The following is a 16,562-nucleotide window of genomic DNA, read 5'->3' as shown; positions in this document are numbered from 1 at the left end:
ACGTCCCCTCCGTGTCAGTGTCACCCGGAGGTGCGGGGGACAGCCCCCACGTCCCCTCCGTGTCAGTGTCACCCGGCGGTGCGGGGGACAGCCCCCACGTCCCCTCCGTGTCAGTGTCACCCGGCGGTGGGAGGGACAGCCCCCACGTCCCCTCCGTGTCAGTGTCACCCGGCGGTGGGAGGGACAGCCCCCACGTCCCCTCTGTGTCAGTGTCACCCGGCGGTGCGGGGGACAGCCCCCACGTCCCCTCTGTGTCAGTGTCACCCGGCGGTGCGGGGGACAGCCTCCACGTCCCCTCCGTGTCATTGTCAGCCGGCGGTGCGGGGGACAGCCACCACGTCCCTTCAGTGTCAGTGTCACCCGGCAGTGCGGGGGACAGCCCCCACGTCCCCTGTGTCAGTGTCACCCGACGGTGCGAGGGACAGCCCCCACGTCCCCTCCGTGTCAGTGTCACCCGGCGGTGCGGGGGACAGCCCCCATGTCCCCTCCGTGTCAGTGTCACCCGGCGGTGCGGGGGACAGCCTCCACGTCCCCTCCGTGTCATTGTCAGCCGGCGGTGCGGGGGACAGCCACCACGTCCCTTCAGTGTCAGTGTCACCCGGCAGTGCGGGGGACAGCCCCCACGTCCCCTGTGTCAGTGTCACCCGACGGTGCGAGGGACAGCCCCCCACGTCCATTCCGTGTCATTGTCACCCGGCGGTGCGGGGACAGCCCTCATGTCCCCTCCGTGTCAGTGTCACCCGGCGGTGCGGGGGACAGCCCCCACGTCCCCTCTGTGTCACTGTTCCCGGTGGGAGGGACAGTCTGTGTGTCACCCGGCGGTGGGAGGGACAGTCTGTGTCACCCGGCAGTGGGAGGGACAGTCTGTGTCACCCGGCAGTGGGAGGGACAGTCTCGGTGTCACCCGGCAGTGGGAGGGACCATCTCGGTGTCTCCCGGCAGTGGGAGGGACAGTCTCTGTGTCTCCCGGCAGTGGGAGGGACAGTCTCGGTGTCTCCCGGCAGTGGGAGGGACAGTCTCGGTGTCTCCCGGCAGTGGGAGGGACAGTCTCGGTGTCTCCCGGCTGTGGGAGGGACAGTCTCGGTGTCTCCCGGCAGTGGGAGGGACAGTCTCGGTGTCTCCCGGCAGTGGGAGGGACAGTCTCGGTGTCTCCCGGCAGTGGGAGGGACAGTCTCGGTGTCTCCCGGCAGTGGGAGGGACAGACTCCATTACCCATGTGTCCTTTCTATGTCTCTGCCACCATGGATATAAGACACAGACTTGCTGGTTGGTGGCACTGGAGTGGGATGGGTGACCGGCTCGTACCTCTGTGACCCTGCAATATCTCCACAGCCGTCCTCTGCCCAAAACCTGAGCTCGGACACGGTGACTGTGGCATATCTGTGCCCTCTGGTCCTACGCAAGGAGCTGGAGAGCCTGCTGGAGAATGAGGGCGGGGACTTCCTGTCCCAACCCGAACTGGTCAACTGCCACCCCATCATCTACTGGAACCTGGTGTGGTACTTCCAGCGAATGGCACTGCCCAGCGACCTCCTACAGCTTGTCCTGACATCGAAGCACGTCAGACCGCTGCCACAGGTGTGTGGGGATCAGGCAAGGGGGTGCACATTTGTGGGGGGCGTATATATGTTCCAGGTGCATTATAGCCCTGCATATTCTGCACTATAAAGCATCTTGTTCGTCGTGTTAGACTTTTGGGTCTGAGGTCCGCGCTGTGACGGTCGGGGTTACACCCCTCTCCCTTTATTATACCGGCCAATAAGCGCGCCGCTGGGATCCTCCGTTGTGTTTCCTGTGTGCTGGACGCAGTCCGTGTTTTATAGGTCCCGCCTTCTCTTTTAAAGGTCCCTGAGCCCCACCAGGTCAGCGTCCACCTTCTGTGGGACGTGCTGACGCAGGACCCCGACTGGTGGCCCCCTCTGTATGTCCTGTGGAGGTTGCACAGTGAGTATTGGCTGGAATGGGGTCGGCAAATCCTACACATTAAGAGGTTCCTTGGTGTCTGCACCCCATGAGTGACACCCACTGATCCACGCACGAGGGAGGGGACACGAAACCCATTATCAGAATATTTGCCTCCTCTGCAAAGTATCCCACTATGAAATGTCTAGATCAGGGGCGGCCAACTTCAGTCCTCAAGGGCCACCCAGAATTACCCAGAATCCCTGGCTGCAGTGGAAGCAGTGTGCGCTAAGAGATAATGGGGAAGGGCCGGGTTGCAAACCTGTCTGACACACGTGAATGTGCTCACGCGTGGGGTTTTTATTTGCATCCCCGGCACGCACACGTTAGGTTGAGCTTCCCCCTTTGAGTAGTGCAGGCGTGGGATATTTTATCTGCCCCATGCTGGCCCGGGGGCATTTTATCCACGACAGCGCCTGGGCCAGTCCTGCCTGACTGTCCCATGTGTCGGGGGAAGGGGGGATAGTAAGGGTTATATATATCCGTGTTCTTGCTTGGCAGAGCGTTGCCGGCCCCCACAGTACCATCCCGCGTGTCTGATTTGCCGGCATGACATTTTGATGCACCTCCCCCCCCCCCTGCAGGTAACTTCCCAATCCGTCTGCAGGGCCAACCCCATCACTCCCACCCGTTCACCCTGGAGTTCCTGGAGAAGATTCTACGCTTTGTGGGGTTGAACGAGGTCCATAAAGCCATCTCCTTGTTCCTAGACACCCTGCAGGCTCCGAGGTCACCGGAGAGCATCCAAAGGTGTGCAATCCCTCTTGTCCCCCTCACTATGTGTGCAGTGGCAGTGCTGTGTCCCACTTTGCACGTGTGCAGTGCTGTTCCCCTCCTTCACCGCGTGTACAGTGGCAGTGCTGTGCCCCTCCCTCACCGCGTGTGCAGTGGCAGTGCTGTGCCCCTCCCTCACCGCGTGTGCAGTGGCAGTGCTGTGCCCCTCCCTCACCGCGTGTGCAGTGGCAGTGCTGTGCCCCTCCCTCACCGCGTGTGCAGTGGCAGTGCTGTGCCCCTCCCTCACCGCGTGTGCAGTGCTGTTCCCCTCCTTCACCGCGTGTACAGTGGCAGTGCTGTGCCCCTCCCTCACCGCGTGTGCAGTGGCAGTGCTGTGCCCCTCCCTCACCGCGTGTGCAGTGGCAGTGCTGTGCCCCTCCCTCACCGCGTGTGCAGTGGCAGTGCTGTGCCCCTCCCTCACCGCGTGTGCAGTGGCTTTGCCGTGTGTCCCCCCCCCCTCACCGCATGTGCATTGGCAGTGCCGCGTGTCCCCCTCACCGCATGTGCAGTGGCAGTGCCGCGTGTCCCCCTCACCGCATGTGCAGTGGCAGTGCCGCGTGTCCCCCTCACCGCATGTGCAGTGGCAGTGCCGCATCTCCCCCTCACCCCATGTGCAGTGGCAGTGCCGCGTCCCCCCCTCACCCCGTGTGCAGTGGCAGTGCCCCGTCCCCCACTCACCCCGTGTGCAGTGGCAGTGCCGCATCCCCCCCTCACCCCGTGTGCAGTGGCTGTGCCGCTTCCCCCCCTCACCCCGTGTGCAGTGGCAGTGCCGCGTCCCCCCCTCACCCCGTGTGCAGTGGCAGTGCCTCGTCCCCCCTCACCCCGTGTGCAGTGGCAGTGCCGCGTCCCCCCCTCACTCCGTGTGCAGTGGCAGTGCCGCGTCCCCCCCTCACCCCGTGTGCAGTGGCAGTGCTGCGTCCCCCTCAGTGCCTAATTGTCACCTGTCTGCTCTCCAGGGGGATTTACAGGGAGATCCTGTTCCTGACTCTGGCTGCCCTGGGGAAGGAGCATATGGATATAGGTGAGTGATCATCCTCTGAACAAACCCAATGCCCCAGGGTTTTATGTACTGGGAACGTTCCTCTTGCATTTCTGTCTGTCCTGATGCCTCTGCTGGCAGTGTGCTCTGCAGTGTGCAGCTGTGCACGAGATATCGATTTCTTAAAGGTTTCCTCGCAGCCGTTTGACTCCTGAGGGCGGCTGTAATAATGTTTTATTTTTGTATCTCGCTTAACGATGTGTAATTATACTGTAAGCAGCCATTTTAATCTCCGTGACCGTTTCATTACGTCTTGGAAGCAGAATGTAACGTTCCGACGACTTCTGCTTCCTTTCCACCCCGTTTCTGTATGGGAAACGGTTCCTGGGCTTCGGCACAGGTCTCCTGGGACAGGGCCATAGGATGCACCCTATAGCATCCTTATAGCTACTGCAGTGCCGAGTATATCCACGACACTAGTAATGATTGCATATGTCTCCTTCCGGGGCAGCAGTGTCCCTGTAAGTAAGCAGTCGGTAATGCGATGCCTTTACTCCTCCCACAGCGGCGTTCGATAAGAAGTACAAGGCGGCCTTCAGCAAGCTGGGGAAGGAGGAACTGCGCCGGAAGCGGGCTCAGATCCCAAGTGCCACGTCTCTGGATTGCCGCAAGACTTTTGGGGTAACGCTGGAGTGCTGAGCCCTGGGCACGAGGGGGGGCGGCCGCGATTCGCTGGGCCTGGACATTCGTGCAGAAGGCGTTACAGGACCTCCCACCTGCTCCCCGGAGAGGCTGGGGGTTGCCACGCAGCACCCTGCTCAGGGTAACTGCAGGGAGAGGTCGTTGCGATGGTACTGGAGGTCGGGTGCCGTGTCGGAAGAGGAGGACGCAGGAGTTAGCAGCGCCAGGGGGCCCAAGGGAAAGATGGCAATACCCAGGTGCAGAATCTCACAAGACAGTGGGCACCCAGTGATGTGACGCCCTCCCCCTCCTTAATCACTCCACCCCCTCGCAGGCTGGGAAATCAGCAGCCGTGAGACAGTGACCCCGAGAATCCCACCCAACGGGCATCGTCCGGGCGAGGTTAGGGCCGGCAGCTGGGTCACAACTATGAATCATGTGCAGGGGACACGTCCCCAGGAAAGTGACATTACCTCCCCGACCTCACGCTGCACCTATCTGTAGTAGTATTATTTTCTATTAACACGCTCTGTCGCGGCTTCGCTGGAGTTTGCGATGGCGGAACTTTCCCCGGCTTCCTTTCGGACAGCACGGTTTCCCTGCGCGCGCACTGTCACTGTTCAATCGTCTTGTACATTTTGCTGCATGACTAACACAATGTGAGTCAGCATCCGTGTGTTACCCCTGTGGCGAGAGCCACCCTCGCCCTTTCAGCACAGGGGGGGTTAATGAGCTTGGATGTTCTCGCTGTGTATTTGGGAATGTTTTTGTCCCGGTGGAGAGGTTGGCATCGCTCATCTGTACTTTGCACAGAGCTCCTGCAAACTGGGCAGGATCAAGGTCAGGCCAATGTCACTGCCCTAGAACATTGTTAGGGACAGTCATCTTACGGTCTGTGGCCTTCAAAGGTGTTGGGTGACGGATGTTAAGCTGTGCAGTGCGGATATTACATGCGTTTTCGGCCCTGCTTTGCCTGGTGACGTTAACACTGGGCACAGACCCCATACAGCCCACGTGTTTTTTCTGTTAGAGGCAGTCTGTATGTATCTACGTCTGTTTTTTGTTCTTTGGGGGGAAGGGAGATTATATAATATATATATATATTTTTTTTTTCCATAAAACCTGAACAGGTTTTCCCCGAGACAATCCCGTCCCCAACCTCCCGAGGTGCCACAACCTCCCGAGGTGCCACAACCTCCCGAGGTGCCAGCGGTTTTATTGCTCGCTGCACAGACGTTGGGGTCGGCCTAGTTCCAGCAGCCGGCTGGAAGCGGTGACGGTGCACGGTGTGATCCATGCATTGGAGTTTTTTTTACGTGTCTTTAACGGCAAAAAAAACTACAAATATCTTGGGAAGTGTGTGGGGGGGTGGAGGGAGAGGTCAGGGGGGCGCCCCAGAGGTCGGGGGACCACCGAAGCCGAATGGGACACCCCCAGTTCAGGAACATAGGAAGTGTGGCCTGCTGCTCGATTCTGTGTCTTCATTGAGCCAAGGATTTGTCTTCCAAAGAAACTGCTTCGTATTTCCGGCCGCCGCTCCCCCCGCGATTAGCAACGCCGGACACAGAAATATAGTTTTGTTTATAACTGGCCCAAGGTAAACCCGCTCCTGCCCGTCACTGTCGCCATGTGCTAAAATCATGTGTCAAATGCATCTCTTGCGGTTTTTTTTAACCCTCGCGATGGGGACAAAAGTGACCACTCGGCCTCCATTCTGCATCCCAGAGCACGTGGGGTTAAATCCGCCGCGTTTTCTGTTGAAATGTCAGTATTAATATTTGTTCTCTCTAATTTATTTAATATATTTTGTCTGTGCTTTGCCGCTGCAGTATTACCCATGGGGCACCCCTGGCGCTCAGTCGGTTAATGTCACTAGGGATGGACAAGGTCTGTGTACGGGGGACCCGTTCTACTGATCGCCGCCCAGCGCAGGAAGGGTGTCCAAGCAGCGACCCGCGCCGCCCGCACTTTCATTTCTAAAGCTACCTGAACCAGGACAATTTGGGCCCTGAGATCTATTTCCCCCCTCAACTTTGCCCATCCCGGGATAGAAAAAAATGTCTTCCAACTGAAGCTGCCCCAGCAGCCATTTTTTTTAAAGGGCAATGCTCCTCTACTTAAGAATGTGAAGCTGCGTCCAACCGGACAGGTTTACAGGAGACTAGAGCAGGGGTGGCCAACTCCAGTCTCAAGGGCCACCAACAGGTTTAGGATATCCCTGCTTCAGCACAGGTGGCTCAAAGTCATTGACTGGCACACTTCAGTCCTCAAAGGTGACCAACAGATCAGGGTTTATGGATATCCCTGCTTCAGCACAGGTGGCTCAGTCTTCAACTAAGCCACTGATTGAGCCACAGTGCTAAAGCAGGATATCCTGAAAACCTGACCTGTTGGTGGCCCTTGAGGACTGGAGTTGGCGGCCCCTGGATTTAGTGGGCAATCATTACTGGATACTTTCTTTTAAAAGAAGCCCGTTGTGGGGATACTTGGTTACGCTGCCCCGTCGTTCTTTGGGCATTTCTGCAGACCTGGGCAAATATACGGAAGTCTGTCGGCTTTCATCTAACCCCTGTCCCGCCAGCAAAGGGATTCCCTTCCTAGAGCAGCTACAGGGCCGTGAATGTGGTTATAGGATTTTGCAACAGAGAGCTGCCTAGCGAAGTGAGAAGTACGCTTTCACCAGGGAGGCGATTCTATATATCTGGTATACATTTCCCTCTCGGGGTGGCGTGGGACGTGGCTGCCACGTGTTGGGGACACCGCTCCCCACAGACAGACAATCTGTCCTTCCCTAGTGCTGCGTGCACTAGACCTGGGGACTTCAGTAATAGGAAGCTTTTGTGTGTTAGGAAGTGCTGTAAATAAAATGTTTGCTTCGCTCACTCCAAATGGCTTTCTTTACCACGGAAGGGGTGTGCTGGAATAGCAGAGGGAGGTGTGCTGGAATAGCAGAGGGAGGTGTGCTGGAATAGCAGAGGGAGGTGTGCTGGAATAGCAGAGGGAGGTGTGCTGGAATAGCAGAGGGAGGTGTGCTGGAATAGCAGAGGGAGGTGTGCTGGAATAGCAGAGGGAGGTGTGCTGGAATAGCAGAGGGAGGTGTGCTGGAATAGCAGAGGGAGGTGTGCTGGAATAGCAGAGGGAGGGGTTGAAGTGTGGTGACAGCTGTGTGCCCAGGCATGTACTGGGTTAGCAGAGGGTGCTGATGGACAGCAATAAGGGCTATTGGTGGCTGAAATATTAGGGCCTGGTAGTGATGTGATAGCTGGGGCGGGATGGGGTGTGTAGTGTCAGCCTGAATAGCAGATACTGTAGAGTGTAGGGTGGCACAGTTGGAATAATAGAGGTACCATACTGCACTATAATGTGGAGGTGTAGTGACAGCTGAAATAGTAGAAAAGACACTGCACAGTATAGGAAGTAGTTGCAGACAGGGTGCTGGAAAAGCAGAGGGCATAGCGTACAATATGGTTGCTGGAATAGTAGACGGTGGTGAGGTGGTATAGAGGGTCAGTGACACTACTGTAATAGTATAGGGTGCTTTGACCGCTGTAGCATAGGCAGAAGTATAGAGGGGCGGTGACACCCCTTTAAGTAGCATAGAGGTACAATGCTGGAGTAGTAGAGAGGTCAGTGACACCCCTGGAGTAGTATAGAGGTGCTGTGGGGCAGTGACACCGCTGGAGTAGTATGGAGGTGCAGTGACACCCCTAGAGTAGGAGAGGGTGTAGTAAAGAGATGCAGTGTTGCAGTATAGAGGTGTAGTGATACCGCTGGGGCAGTAGGGGTGTAGTAAAGAGATGCAGTGACACCCCGGGGCAGTATAGAGGTGAAGTTATACCCCATGGGCAGTATTGGGTGCAGTGACACGCCTTGGGCAGTATAGAGTGCAGTGGGGCAGTGATACCGCTGGGGCAGAATAGAGGTGCAGTGCGGCCTTAATATCCCTGTGGGGCAGTATAGAGGTGCGTTGACACCCCTGGGGCAGTATAGATGTGCTGTGGGGCAGTATAGAGGTGCCGTGACACTGTTGGGGCAGTGTAGAGGTGCCATGGGGCAGTGACACCACTGGGGCAGTATAGAGGTGCCGTGGGGCAGTGACACCGCTGGGGCAGTATAGAGGTGCCGTGACACCGCTGGGACAGTGTAGAGGTGCCATGGGGCAGGACACTGCTGGGGCAGTATAGAGGTGTAATATAGAGGTGCAGTGATACCCCTTGGGGCAGTATAGAGGTGTAGTATAGGGTTTAGTGAGGCAGTATAGAGGTGTAGTATAGGGGTGCAGTGGGGCAGTATAGGGTGCAGGGGGGTAGTGTAGAGGTGTAGTACAGGGGTGGAGTGGTGTAGTATAGAGGTGCGGTGGGGCAATATAGAGGTGTAGTATAGGGAGACAGTATAGAGGTGCAGTGGGGAAGTTACACCGCTGCAGCAGCAGGGCGCGCGCGGTGTGCGCTCTACCCCCGGGGCGGGTATGACGGCTTGGAGCCGCGCGGGGCCAGACACAGCACGGAGCCTCCCCCGGGACCTGACACCCAGACACGCTCCTCCTCCACCGTCTGGGGAACTCCGCTGCGGATTGGCTGTAACAGCTGTCACTCAGCTGATAAGACCTGCCTGCCGCTCCGGACTCGCACATGCGGGCGTGTCTAACTGTGCAGACGCCCACGCAATATTTTACTAAAAGCTGATTGGTTTCAACCCCCGTCAATCTGCAGCCAGCCAATGCGGGAGCGGGCATGCCAAGTCATCACCTCGTTCCGTGATTGGACGACTGGCACGTCGCTCATGACAGCGCCGGTCCCTTTTCCTCTTCCCATTGGGTTGGCAGTCAACCCCGCCCACCTCCGCCGGTTCCCCGCCACTGACGACCAATCAGCGCCTTCCCCTACTCCGGTGGGCGGGTTCCCGGGCTTTGGCTCTCGCCCAATCAGAGTGATTGTTTGTGTGTGGCCGGTGCTAGTGCCGGGAGTCTGCCGCAGTGTGAGCCGCCTGCCCGAACCCCCGCCACGGACACCGCGGTCAGGTGAGGCTGGGGATCCGGGGCCTGGGGAGGAGGGGGAACCCCAAGAGGGGGATGGAGGAGAGGGAGTGGAGGGAGATGGAGTGGGGTGAGGGAGATGGTAGAGGGAGGATGGAGGAGGAGGTGAGGGGGGTGGAGGAGATGGTACAGGGGGGGTGGAGGATGGATTAGAAGGTGTGGGATGGAGGAGGAGGTTGGGGGGGGGTGAAGGGGGGTGGGGGAGATGGTACAGGGAGGATGGAGGAGAAGGTGTGGGATGGAGGAGGGGGTGGGGTGGAGGAGATTGACAGAGAAAATTAGAGAATGAAGACTTAAAAAAAAAATAAGATGGGATAGAGATTGGGGGGTGTAAGAGAGCTGGAGAAGGAGATGGTGCGGAGAGAGGGGGTACAGGAGATATGTGAAGGGGATAGGAGAGTAGTCAGGCTGTAAGGGAGGAGAGAGCGGGGGATGGAGGGTTGTGGACACGTGCTGGGGGAGATGTTGAGGTGTGAGGTGGATACAAGGAGTTAAGCGGGGAGAGATTGACTACAGGGTTAAGGGTTAAGCGTGGGAGCTGGGGGGGGGATGCGGGAGGTGGAGCAGAGAGTGAGGCACGCCATTTGTGAAAGATGGTGATGTAGGGGTGAGAGAGATGTGGGTACAGAGATTGTGGGGGGTGGGGACTGACAGAAGGGGGACAGGGGGTGATGGGTCGTGTGAGGAATAAGAAGAGAGGGTCATGTGAGGGGAGCGATATGGGGGAGGAGGGAATGTGTTCTGAAGGAGTGCGAAGCGTGATGAGGAGTTGGGTCTCTGTAATGATCTATAAAGACTCGGGGCTCCACTTCCCCGGAATTGAATAGGGGGTACACGCGGTGCTGCTGCCTGACCAGGTGCTGGAGACGCATGGCGTCTTTTTTCTGCACCCACAGTCTTTTCAGCGCCTCGTCACCTAGCTTCATGGCCTCCTGGAGGGGACTCCTCACGTGCGCTGGTGACTACTCCAGGCCTGTACATGTCACCTCCTTCACGTTGTACATGAGCATACTGATGTACATCGGTCACCCGTAGCCAGTAGAGTGGTGTTACGATCCTATGTCCCCACCTGACCGCTGACCTCGATCCCACCCACAGCAGGAAACAAATGTGGAGAAAGACCCCAGGACTTATATTCCACCTTTTTATCGCTGTTTCTTTGCTTTAGATAATCACAGTCTCACTCCGTGTATTTTTATTTGTCATCTCTGCTTGTACTAAAATAGCTTTTGTGGGGGCTTGAGGTCTGTTCTTGGGGTACTGTAATAAATGACCACTAATTTGTAGGGGCACGCCAACTGTGATGACATTGTTAGAAGACAATTCTCCTCCAGACCTTGTCTTAAAGCTCTCGTGGCTTTGGGGACAATATTAAAGAGACTGCATCTCATGAGATTAAGTTCAGTAGTTGCTGAATTTTTGGGGGAGAGGAGAGCTGGGTAAAATAACACCGGTTTTGGTAAAGTCCTAATACGATCAATGCCATTTTCAAGAGATTTAAGACCATATTTACTAAGATGCTTTGTGCCACAAGGCACTTTACGTTTCATTGAAGTGAATAGGCTGTAGGTTCCAGCACCAGAAAACTGCTTGGTCATTTTGGGTCTCGGTTCTCCATGTGAGCAGAGCATTGGCATCAGTGTCAAATGTTTGTCTCGCCTACAAATCTTGTAGATTTTGTTCCAATGCTAAAGTGTTGTACACAATGTCTGCCCTATATTTGACATATGACAACCCATTGTGGACGGGTAATCTCTGCGTGTCGCCCTATCTGACCTATGACAACCCATTGTGGACGGGTAATCTCTGCGTGTCGCCCTATCTGACCTATGACAAGCCATTGTGGACTGGTAATCTCTGCGTGTCGCCCTATCTGACCTATGTTCACCCCATTGTGGATGGGTAATCTCCGCCGTGTCGCCCTATCTGACCTATGACAACTCATTGAGGACAGGTAATCTCCGCATGTCGCCATATCTGACCTACGGCCGCCCATTGAGGACGGGTAATCTCCGCATGTCGCTATATCTGACCTACGGCCGCCCATTGAAGACGGGTAATCTGCCGGGTCACCATTTCTGACCTACGGCTGCCCATTGAGGACAGGTAATCTCCGCCGGGTCACCATTTCTGACCTACGGCCGCCCATTGAGGACGGGTAATCTCCGCCGGGTCACCATATTTGACCTACGGCCGCCCATTGAAGACGGGTAATCTCTGCCGGGTCACCATATCTGACCTACGGCCGCCCATTGAGGACGGGTAATCTCCGCCGGGTCACCATATCTGACCTACGGCCGCCCATTGAGGACGGGTAATCTCCGCCGGGTTACCATATGTGACCTACGGCGCCCATTGAGGACGGGTAATCTCCGCCGGGTCGCATGTTGACACCTTTCAATCCATCATGTAGCAAATGGATAACTCTTCCACTCACAATTTGACTTTAATTGGACTAGGTGCGCCGAAGACTTTTCTATCAAATGCTGTTTCTGTGTCTGGTACCCAATATATCAATTTGACACCAATGGTAGCACATAGAACCCATACCCCTCAGTAATTATACACAGAAATCTGTTAAAGTCCTTTGAGATCTCCTCTGTTGGGGACAGTTGTGGATCTGTTAGTAGAATTGTGGATTTATAGAAACCAAAATGACTTCATTTTTCGCGTGAACTCTTTTCTCATTGGGATAAAAAGAAATGACACACAGCGTAATAACAGCATGCGCTAAAAGACCTACATCGACAAATAGGTCTGAATCTACATCTGTATATCTATCATGTTGCTTTGACCATTAAAGACACTATTAACCACTGCTGCCAGGGGGTCCTGAAACACATTAAAGGGTCTCTTTAGTGCACAAAGTATCCCCAAGTGTGACATCTCTGAACAATGTCACTTTGTAAGGTTTCTTTCTATTCCCGATGAGCAGATATTGTGGCAGGCGGCTTGTCTTTGTACCGTACACATGCTGGACTTCTCCATTCTGTGCACTGCACACGATGTGTGTGTGATGTAAAAGAAAAGAGCTTGTGTCCTGCTGCTTACCTAGAGCATCTCCATAAAGCATCTCCATAACGCCTCGGCGTCAGGATACTGCTTTCCTGATAGGGCTCTTGTAATAAACAAGTCTCCCTATGGGCACAGTGCTGCTACATACTGTATGAGAACAATGAGCATGGTATTGGTGATCTCGGAGGTCTTTGAAGGTTTGCTAGATCAATATGAAGCATACAGGAGCTGCTGGGCGGGATGGACAGACAAGCCTGCTGTTCTGTGTTTTTGTTGCAGCACTTCTAATTAAACCATTTCCAATCAAAATGGCTTTCGAGAGAAACCTGTAATGCCGGGCAGGTTTATTGATTTGTGTCCAAGCAGTGCAAGATCCAAACCTTAAAGCAGCCAAGCCCTTACTCCAAACCCCCACCCCCTTCCTCACTCGCCGATCGTTACCGAGATACTTAACCTTCTAGTTACCTATGTTTCTGTTCCTATCCGGGGGATGGAAATGGCCTCCATATCCGCTTGGGTCCCTGTGGCAGGACGGCCTGTAGCCGAGGTCAGGGAACAGTCCACACGTGTAGTTTCAGGATAATGAAAAATGTTCAATGGCTTTATTTCTCCACAGTAACATAACATGCGGGTACACTGTCCCTTTAACAAAAATAAATCCTGCTCCGTGATGGGAGAAAAACTGACTAACACAGCAGACCTATCTAGCAGGCTGGCTGGCTAAACCATAACCAAACCTTCAGAGTCTTTTAAGCAGTCATGAAAACAAATGAAACAAATCTTACTTTGGCTGCAGTAAGTAGTGTTGTATCATTCTGGCTAGCAGCACATCTATCCATGTGCTCTTGTCTGAGAGTGCCAGCTACTGCTGGTAACAAGATCCTTTTCTACCTTTCTGGCTCTCAGGTGTCAGCTTACTTCCTGACTATCTAAGTTCCACCTGAGTTAACCCTTATGAGTGCTGGATGAAGCACTCAGACATATGTGTCTCCCAGGCGTAACTGATGGGAGTTGACTTCACTCTGTCACATACCTCCCCTGTTTGTGTGTGGCTAGTGTCCCACACGGCTGAAGCCCGACCCTCCACTCCTTCCCATGACAAAAAATCAACATTTCCATGGTCCTTTCCAGGTCTATGCTGAATATCAAACGAGAAGGGTTGGAGGGCCATATACCACCTGGTCAACCTTGGATTTGTGTCCTTCATGGTGTTTAACCACTTCAAGGGCGCATGGTCAGTGACCAGGGTGAAGTGTACTCCGGCGACATAATGTCTCAAGGCCTCAATTGCCCATTTTACAGCGAGGCACTCCTTCTCAATAACGGAATACCTCACTTCCCTTGGGAACAGCTTCCGGCTGATGAACAGTATGGGGTGTTCAACACCATCAAATTGCTGAGACAGCACTGCTCCCAGTCCTACCTCTGAGGCATCCGTCTGGATGATGAAGGGCTCTTTAAAATCTGGGCTCCGAAGAGCGGGGCCCTCTGACAGGCACTTTTTTAGCATGTCAAAGGCGTCTTGGCACTCCCAAGACCATTTAACTTGGGTTGGGGCACTCTTTTTTGTCAGATCTATTAGGGGTGCAGAAATTTCCGAAAAATTGGGGCTAAACCGCCGGTAATACCCTGCTAACCCCAAAAGGGAGCGGACCTGTGTCTTTGTCTGTGGGGTGGGGACTTCCTTTATGGCGGCCACCTTGCTAGCTAGTGGCCTTACTATCCCTCCCCCAACAGCATAGCCCAAGTACGTTGTAGTGGATTTACCCAGGGCACATTTTTTCGGATTTGCAGTGAGCCCTGCTTCTCTTAAGGACGTTAGGACTGCCCTTAACCTTTTTATATGAGACTGCCAGTGTCTGCTATAGATGACAATGTCATCCAAGTAGGCCGCGGCATATGCCCTATGGGGTCGTAGTACCTTATCCATTAACCTTTGGAACGTGGCTGGAGCCCCATGTAACCCAAATGGCATAGTGACAAATTGGTATAAACCGAGAGGGGTGGCGAAGGCAGTTTTGCATTTTGATTCTTCCGCTAGAGGTATCTGCCAATATCCTTTCGTGAGATCTAGGGTGGAGATATACTCTGCTTTACCAAGCGAATCAAGCAATTCATCCACCCTAGGCATTGGATATGCATCAAATCTGGATACAGCATTTACCTTTCGCAGATCTACGCAAAACCTCACCTTCCCATCTGGTTTAGGGACCAACACGATAGGGCTACACCATTCGCTGTGGGACTCCTCGATCACGCCCAATTCCAACATGTCTATTATCTCCCTCTCTACCAGGTCTTTTCGGCCCTCTGGCAATCTATAGGGACGGGACCGTACTTTTATGCCAGGTTCTGTCTCAATCCTATGGGACACTAAATCAGTCTGCCCTGGCAACTCAGAAAAAACATCTGAGAACTGGTCACATATATCAAGTAGGTCTGACCTTTGTTCCGTTGTTAACTGCTCTCCCATGGGAACCTGATGGTCAGTGTACGTACTACCCTTTGGAAGCTTTGGACCCAAATCCGTCTCTCCTTCCCGAGGGTGAATGAACAGCGATCCCATCGTTTTCCAGGGTTTCAGGAGGTTCACGTGGTAGATTTGTTTACCCTTCCTGGACCCTGGTTGAGAGATCTCATAGTTCACCTCCCCGGTGCGGCGGAGAACTTGGAAAGGACCCTGCCACTTCGCAAGGAGTTTACTCTCTGATGTCGGTAGTAGTAGCATCACTTGGTCCCCAGGTTGGAAGACCCTCAAGCGAGCATTTTGGTTGTACTGCCTCTCTTGACGTTCTTGAGCAGATTTGAGGTTTTCCTTCGCAAACCGACATATCATGTCTAGGCGGTTTCTAAGGTCTATGACATACTCAAGGGTATTCTTGGAGGGAGAGGGCTCCTCCTCCCAGGATTCCTTCAGTAGGTCGAGAATACCCAGAGGTTGGCGTCCATATAGGAGCTCAAACGGGGAGAAGCCTGTGGATGATTGGGGAACTTCTCGTACCGCAAACAACAGGAAAGGGAGAAGTTCATCCCAAGCTCGCTTTTCAGTGTCCACAAACTTCCTAAGCATAGATTTTAAAGTACGGTTAAACCTCTCTACCAATCCATCAGTCTGAGGATGGTAGACCGAGGTCCGGACGGATTTTACCTCCAATAACTTCAGGACATCCTGCATTAACTTTGCCATGAAATTTGTTCCCTGGTCAGTTAACATTACTTGGGGAAGTCCTACCCTAGAAAACAGTTCTAACAGCCTGTGAGCAACCTGTTTAGCAGTGGCTGATCACAGAGGGAAGACCTTAGGATATCTGGTGGCATAATCAACAACAACGAGTATAAATTTATGTCCCTTCGCAGAGGGTTCTAAAGGTCCGACCAGATCTACCCCAATTCTCTCGAATGGGACGGCTACCAAGGGCAGAGGAACCAAGGGAACCGGCTTCTGTCCTTTTTGGCTATTTAACTGGCATTCAGGACATGTCTCACATAGTTTCATGATGTCACCATGTATGCCTGGCCAGTAAAACCGGGACGAGATGCGGTCCGTGGTCTTATCTCTGCCCAAATGACCACCCCATGGGAGAGTATGGGCTAGGGTGAACACTGTTTTAATCAACCCTTTAGGGACTAGCATCTGTCGAATGACCTCCCCTGTTTGTGTAACCTTATTCACACGATATAGTATGTCATTCAACAGTTCAAAATGTGGATACACTTTTACACCTTGTTCATCTATTATCTTGTTGTTGACCTGTACCACCTTCTCATATTGTCTAGCCAGAGCTGGGTCCTCCCTCTGCCTCTGACGGAAGTCAGGAAGATCCAGGGCTGGCAACACTCCCGTATCTATCTGTTCCCCACCCTGGTCATCCCCGGCCATGACCTGCAGTCCTTTGGGCTGACTAATGTTACCAAAAGTCCCATCCTTTCTTAACCAGTCCTCTTTTTCCGCACGTCTCTGTTTACGTGTCTTTGGGACATGGTGTCTACGGGGGAAAATCTCTGGGGATAAAGGGAACAAGTCTCCGGGCTTCTCCGGTACCAGAGAAGTAGGCTCTGTAGGAGTAGGGGCCAACAATGTTTCGAGGTAGGGCCAGTCTCGGCCAAGTAGAACAG

At 54.1% G+C, this 16,562-nt stretch overlaps 2 protein-coding genes across 3 annotated transcripts in view; both read left to right on the top strand.

The window, feature by feature from the left end:
• The window catches only part of DENND4B (DENN domain containing 4B), a 42,279-nt gene extending 35,001 nt beyond the window's left edge, over positions 1-7,278 (top strand). For both annotated transcript variants that reach the window (XM_075608034.1, XM_075608033.1), the window contains exons 21-25: positions 1,333-1,578; positions 1,845-1,944; positions 2,547-2,712; positions 3,693-3,757; positions 4,281-7,278. In XM_075608034.1, the coding sequence (XP_075464149.1) occupies positions 1,333-1,578; positions 1,845-1,944; positions 2,547-2,712; positions 3,693-3,757; positions 4,281-4,414 (711 nt within the window). In that variant the 3' untranslated portion in view covers positions 4,415-7,278. The remainder of the gene's footprint in view (positions 1-1,332; positions 1,579-1,844; positions 1,945-2,546; positions 2,713-3,692; positions 3,758-4,280) is intronic.
• A 2,000-nt stretch (positions 7,279-9,278) lies between these two features.
• The window catches only part of GATAD2B (GATA zinc finger domain containing 2B), a 57,309-nt gene continuing 50,025 nt past the window's right edge, over positions 9,279-16,562 (top strand). Inside the window, exon 1 of the mRNA XM_075608045.1 lies at positions 9,279-9,416. The gene's annotated coding sequence lies outside the window, so the exon portion shown is untranslated. The remainder of the gene's footprint in view (positions 9,417-16,562) is intronic.

Source organism: Ascaphus truei, chromosome 7, assembly GCF_040206685.1.
Source record: "Ascaphus truei isolate aAscTru1 chromosome 7, aAscTru1.hap1, whole genome shotgun sequence".
Classification (NCBI taxonomy): domain Eukaryota; kingdom Metazoa; phylum Chordata; class Amphibia; order Anura; family Ascaphidae; genus Ascaphus; species Ascaphus truei.
The sequence above is the reverse complement of the archived record's forward strand: the minus strand, read 5'-3'. Positions and strand labels throughout refer to the sequence as shown.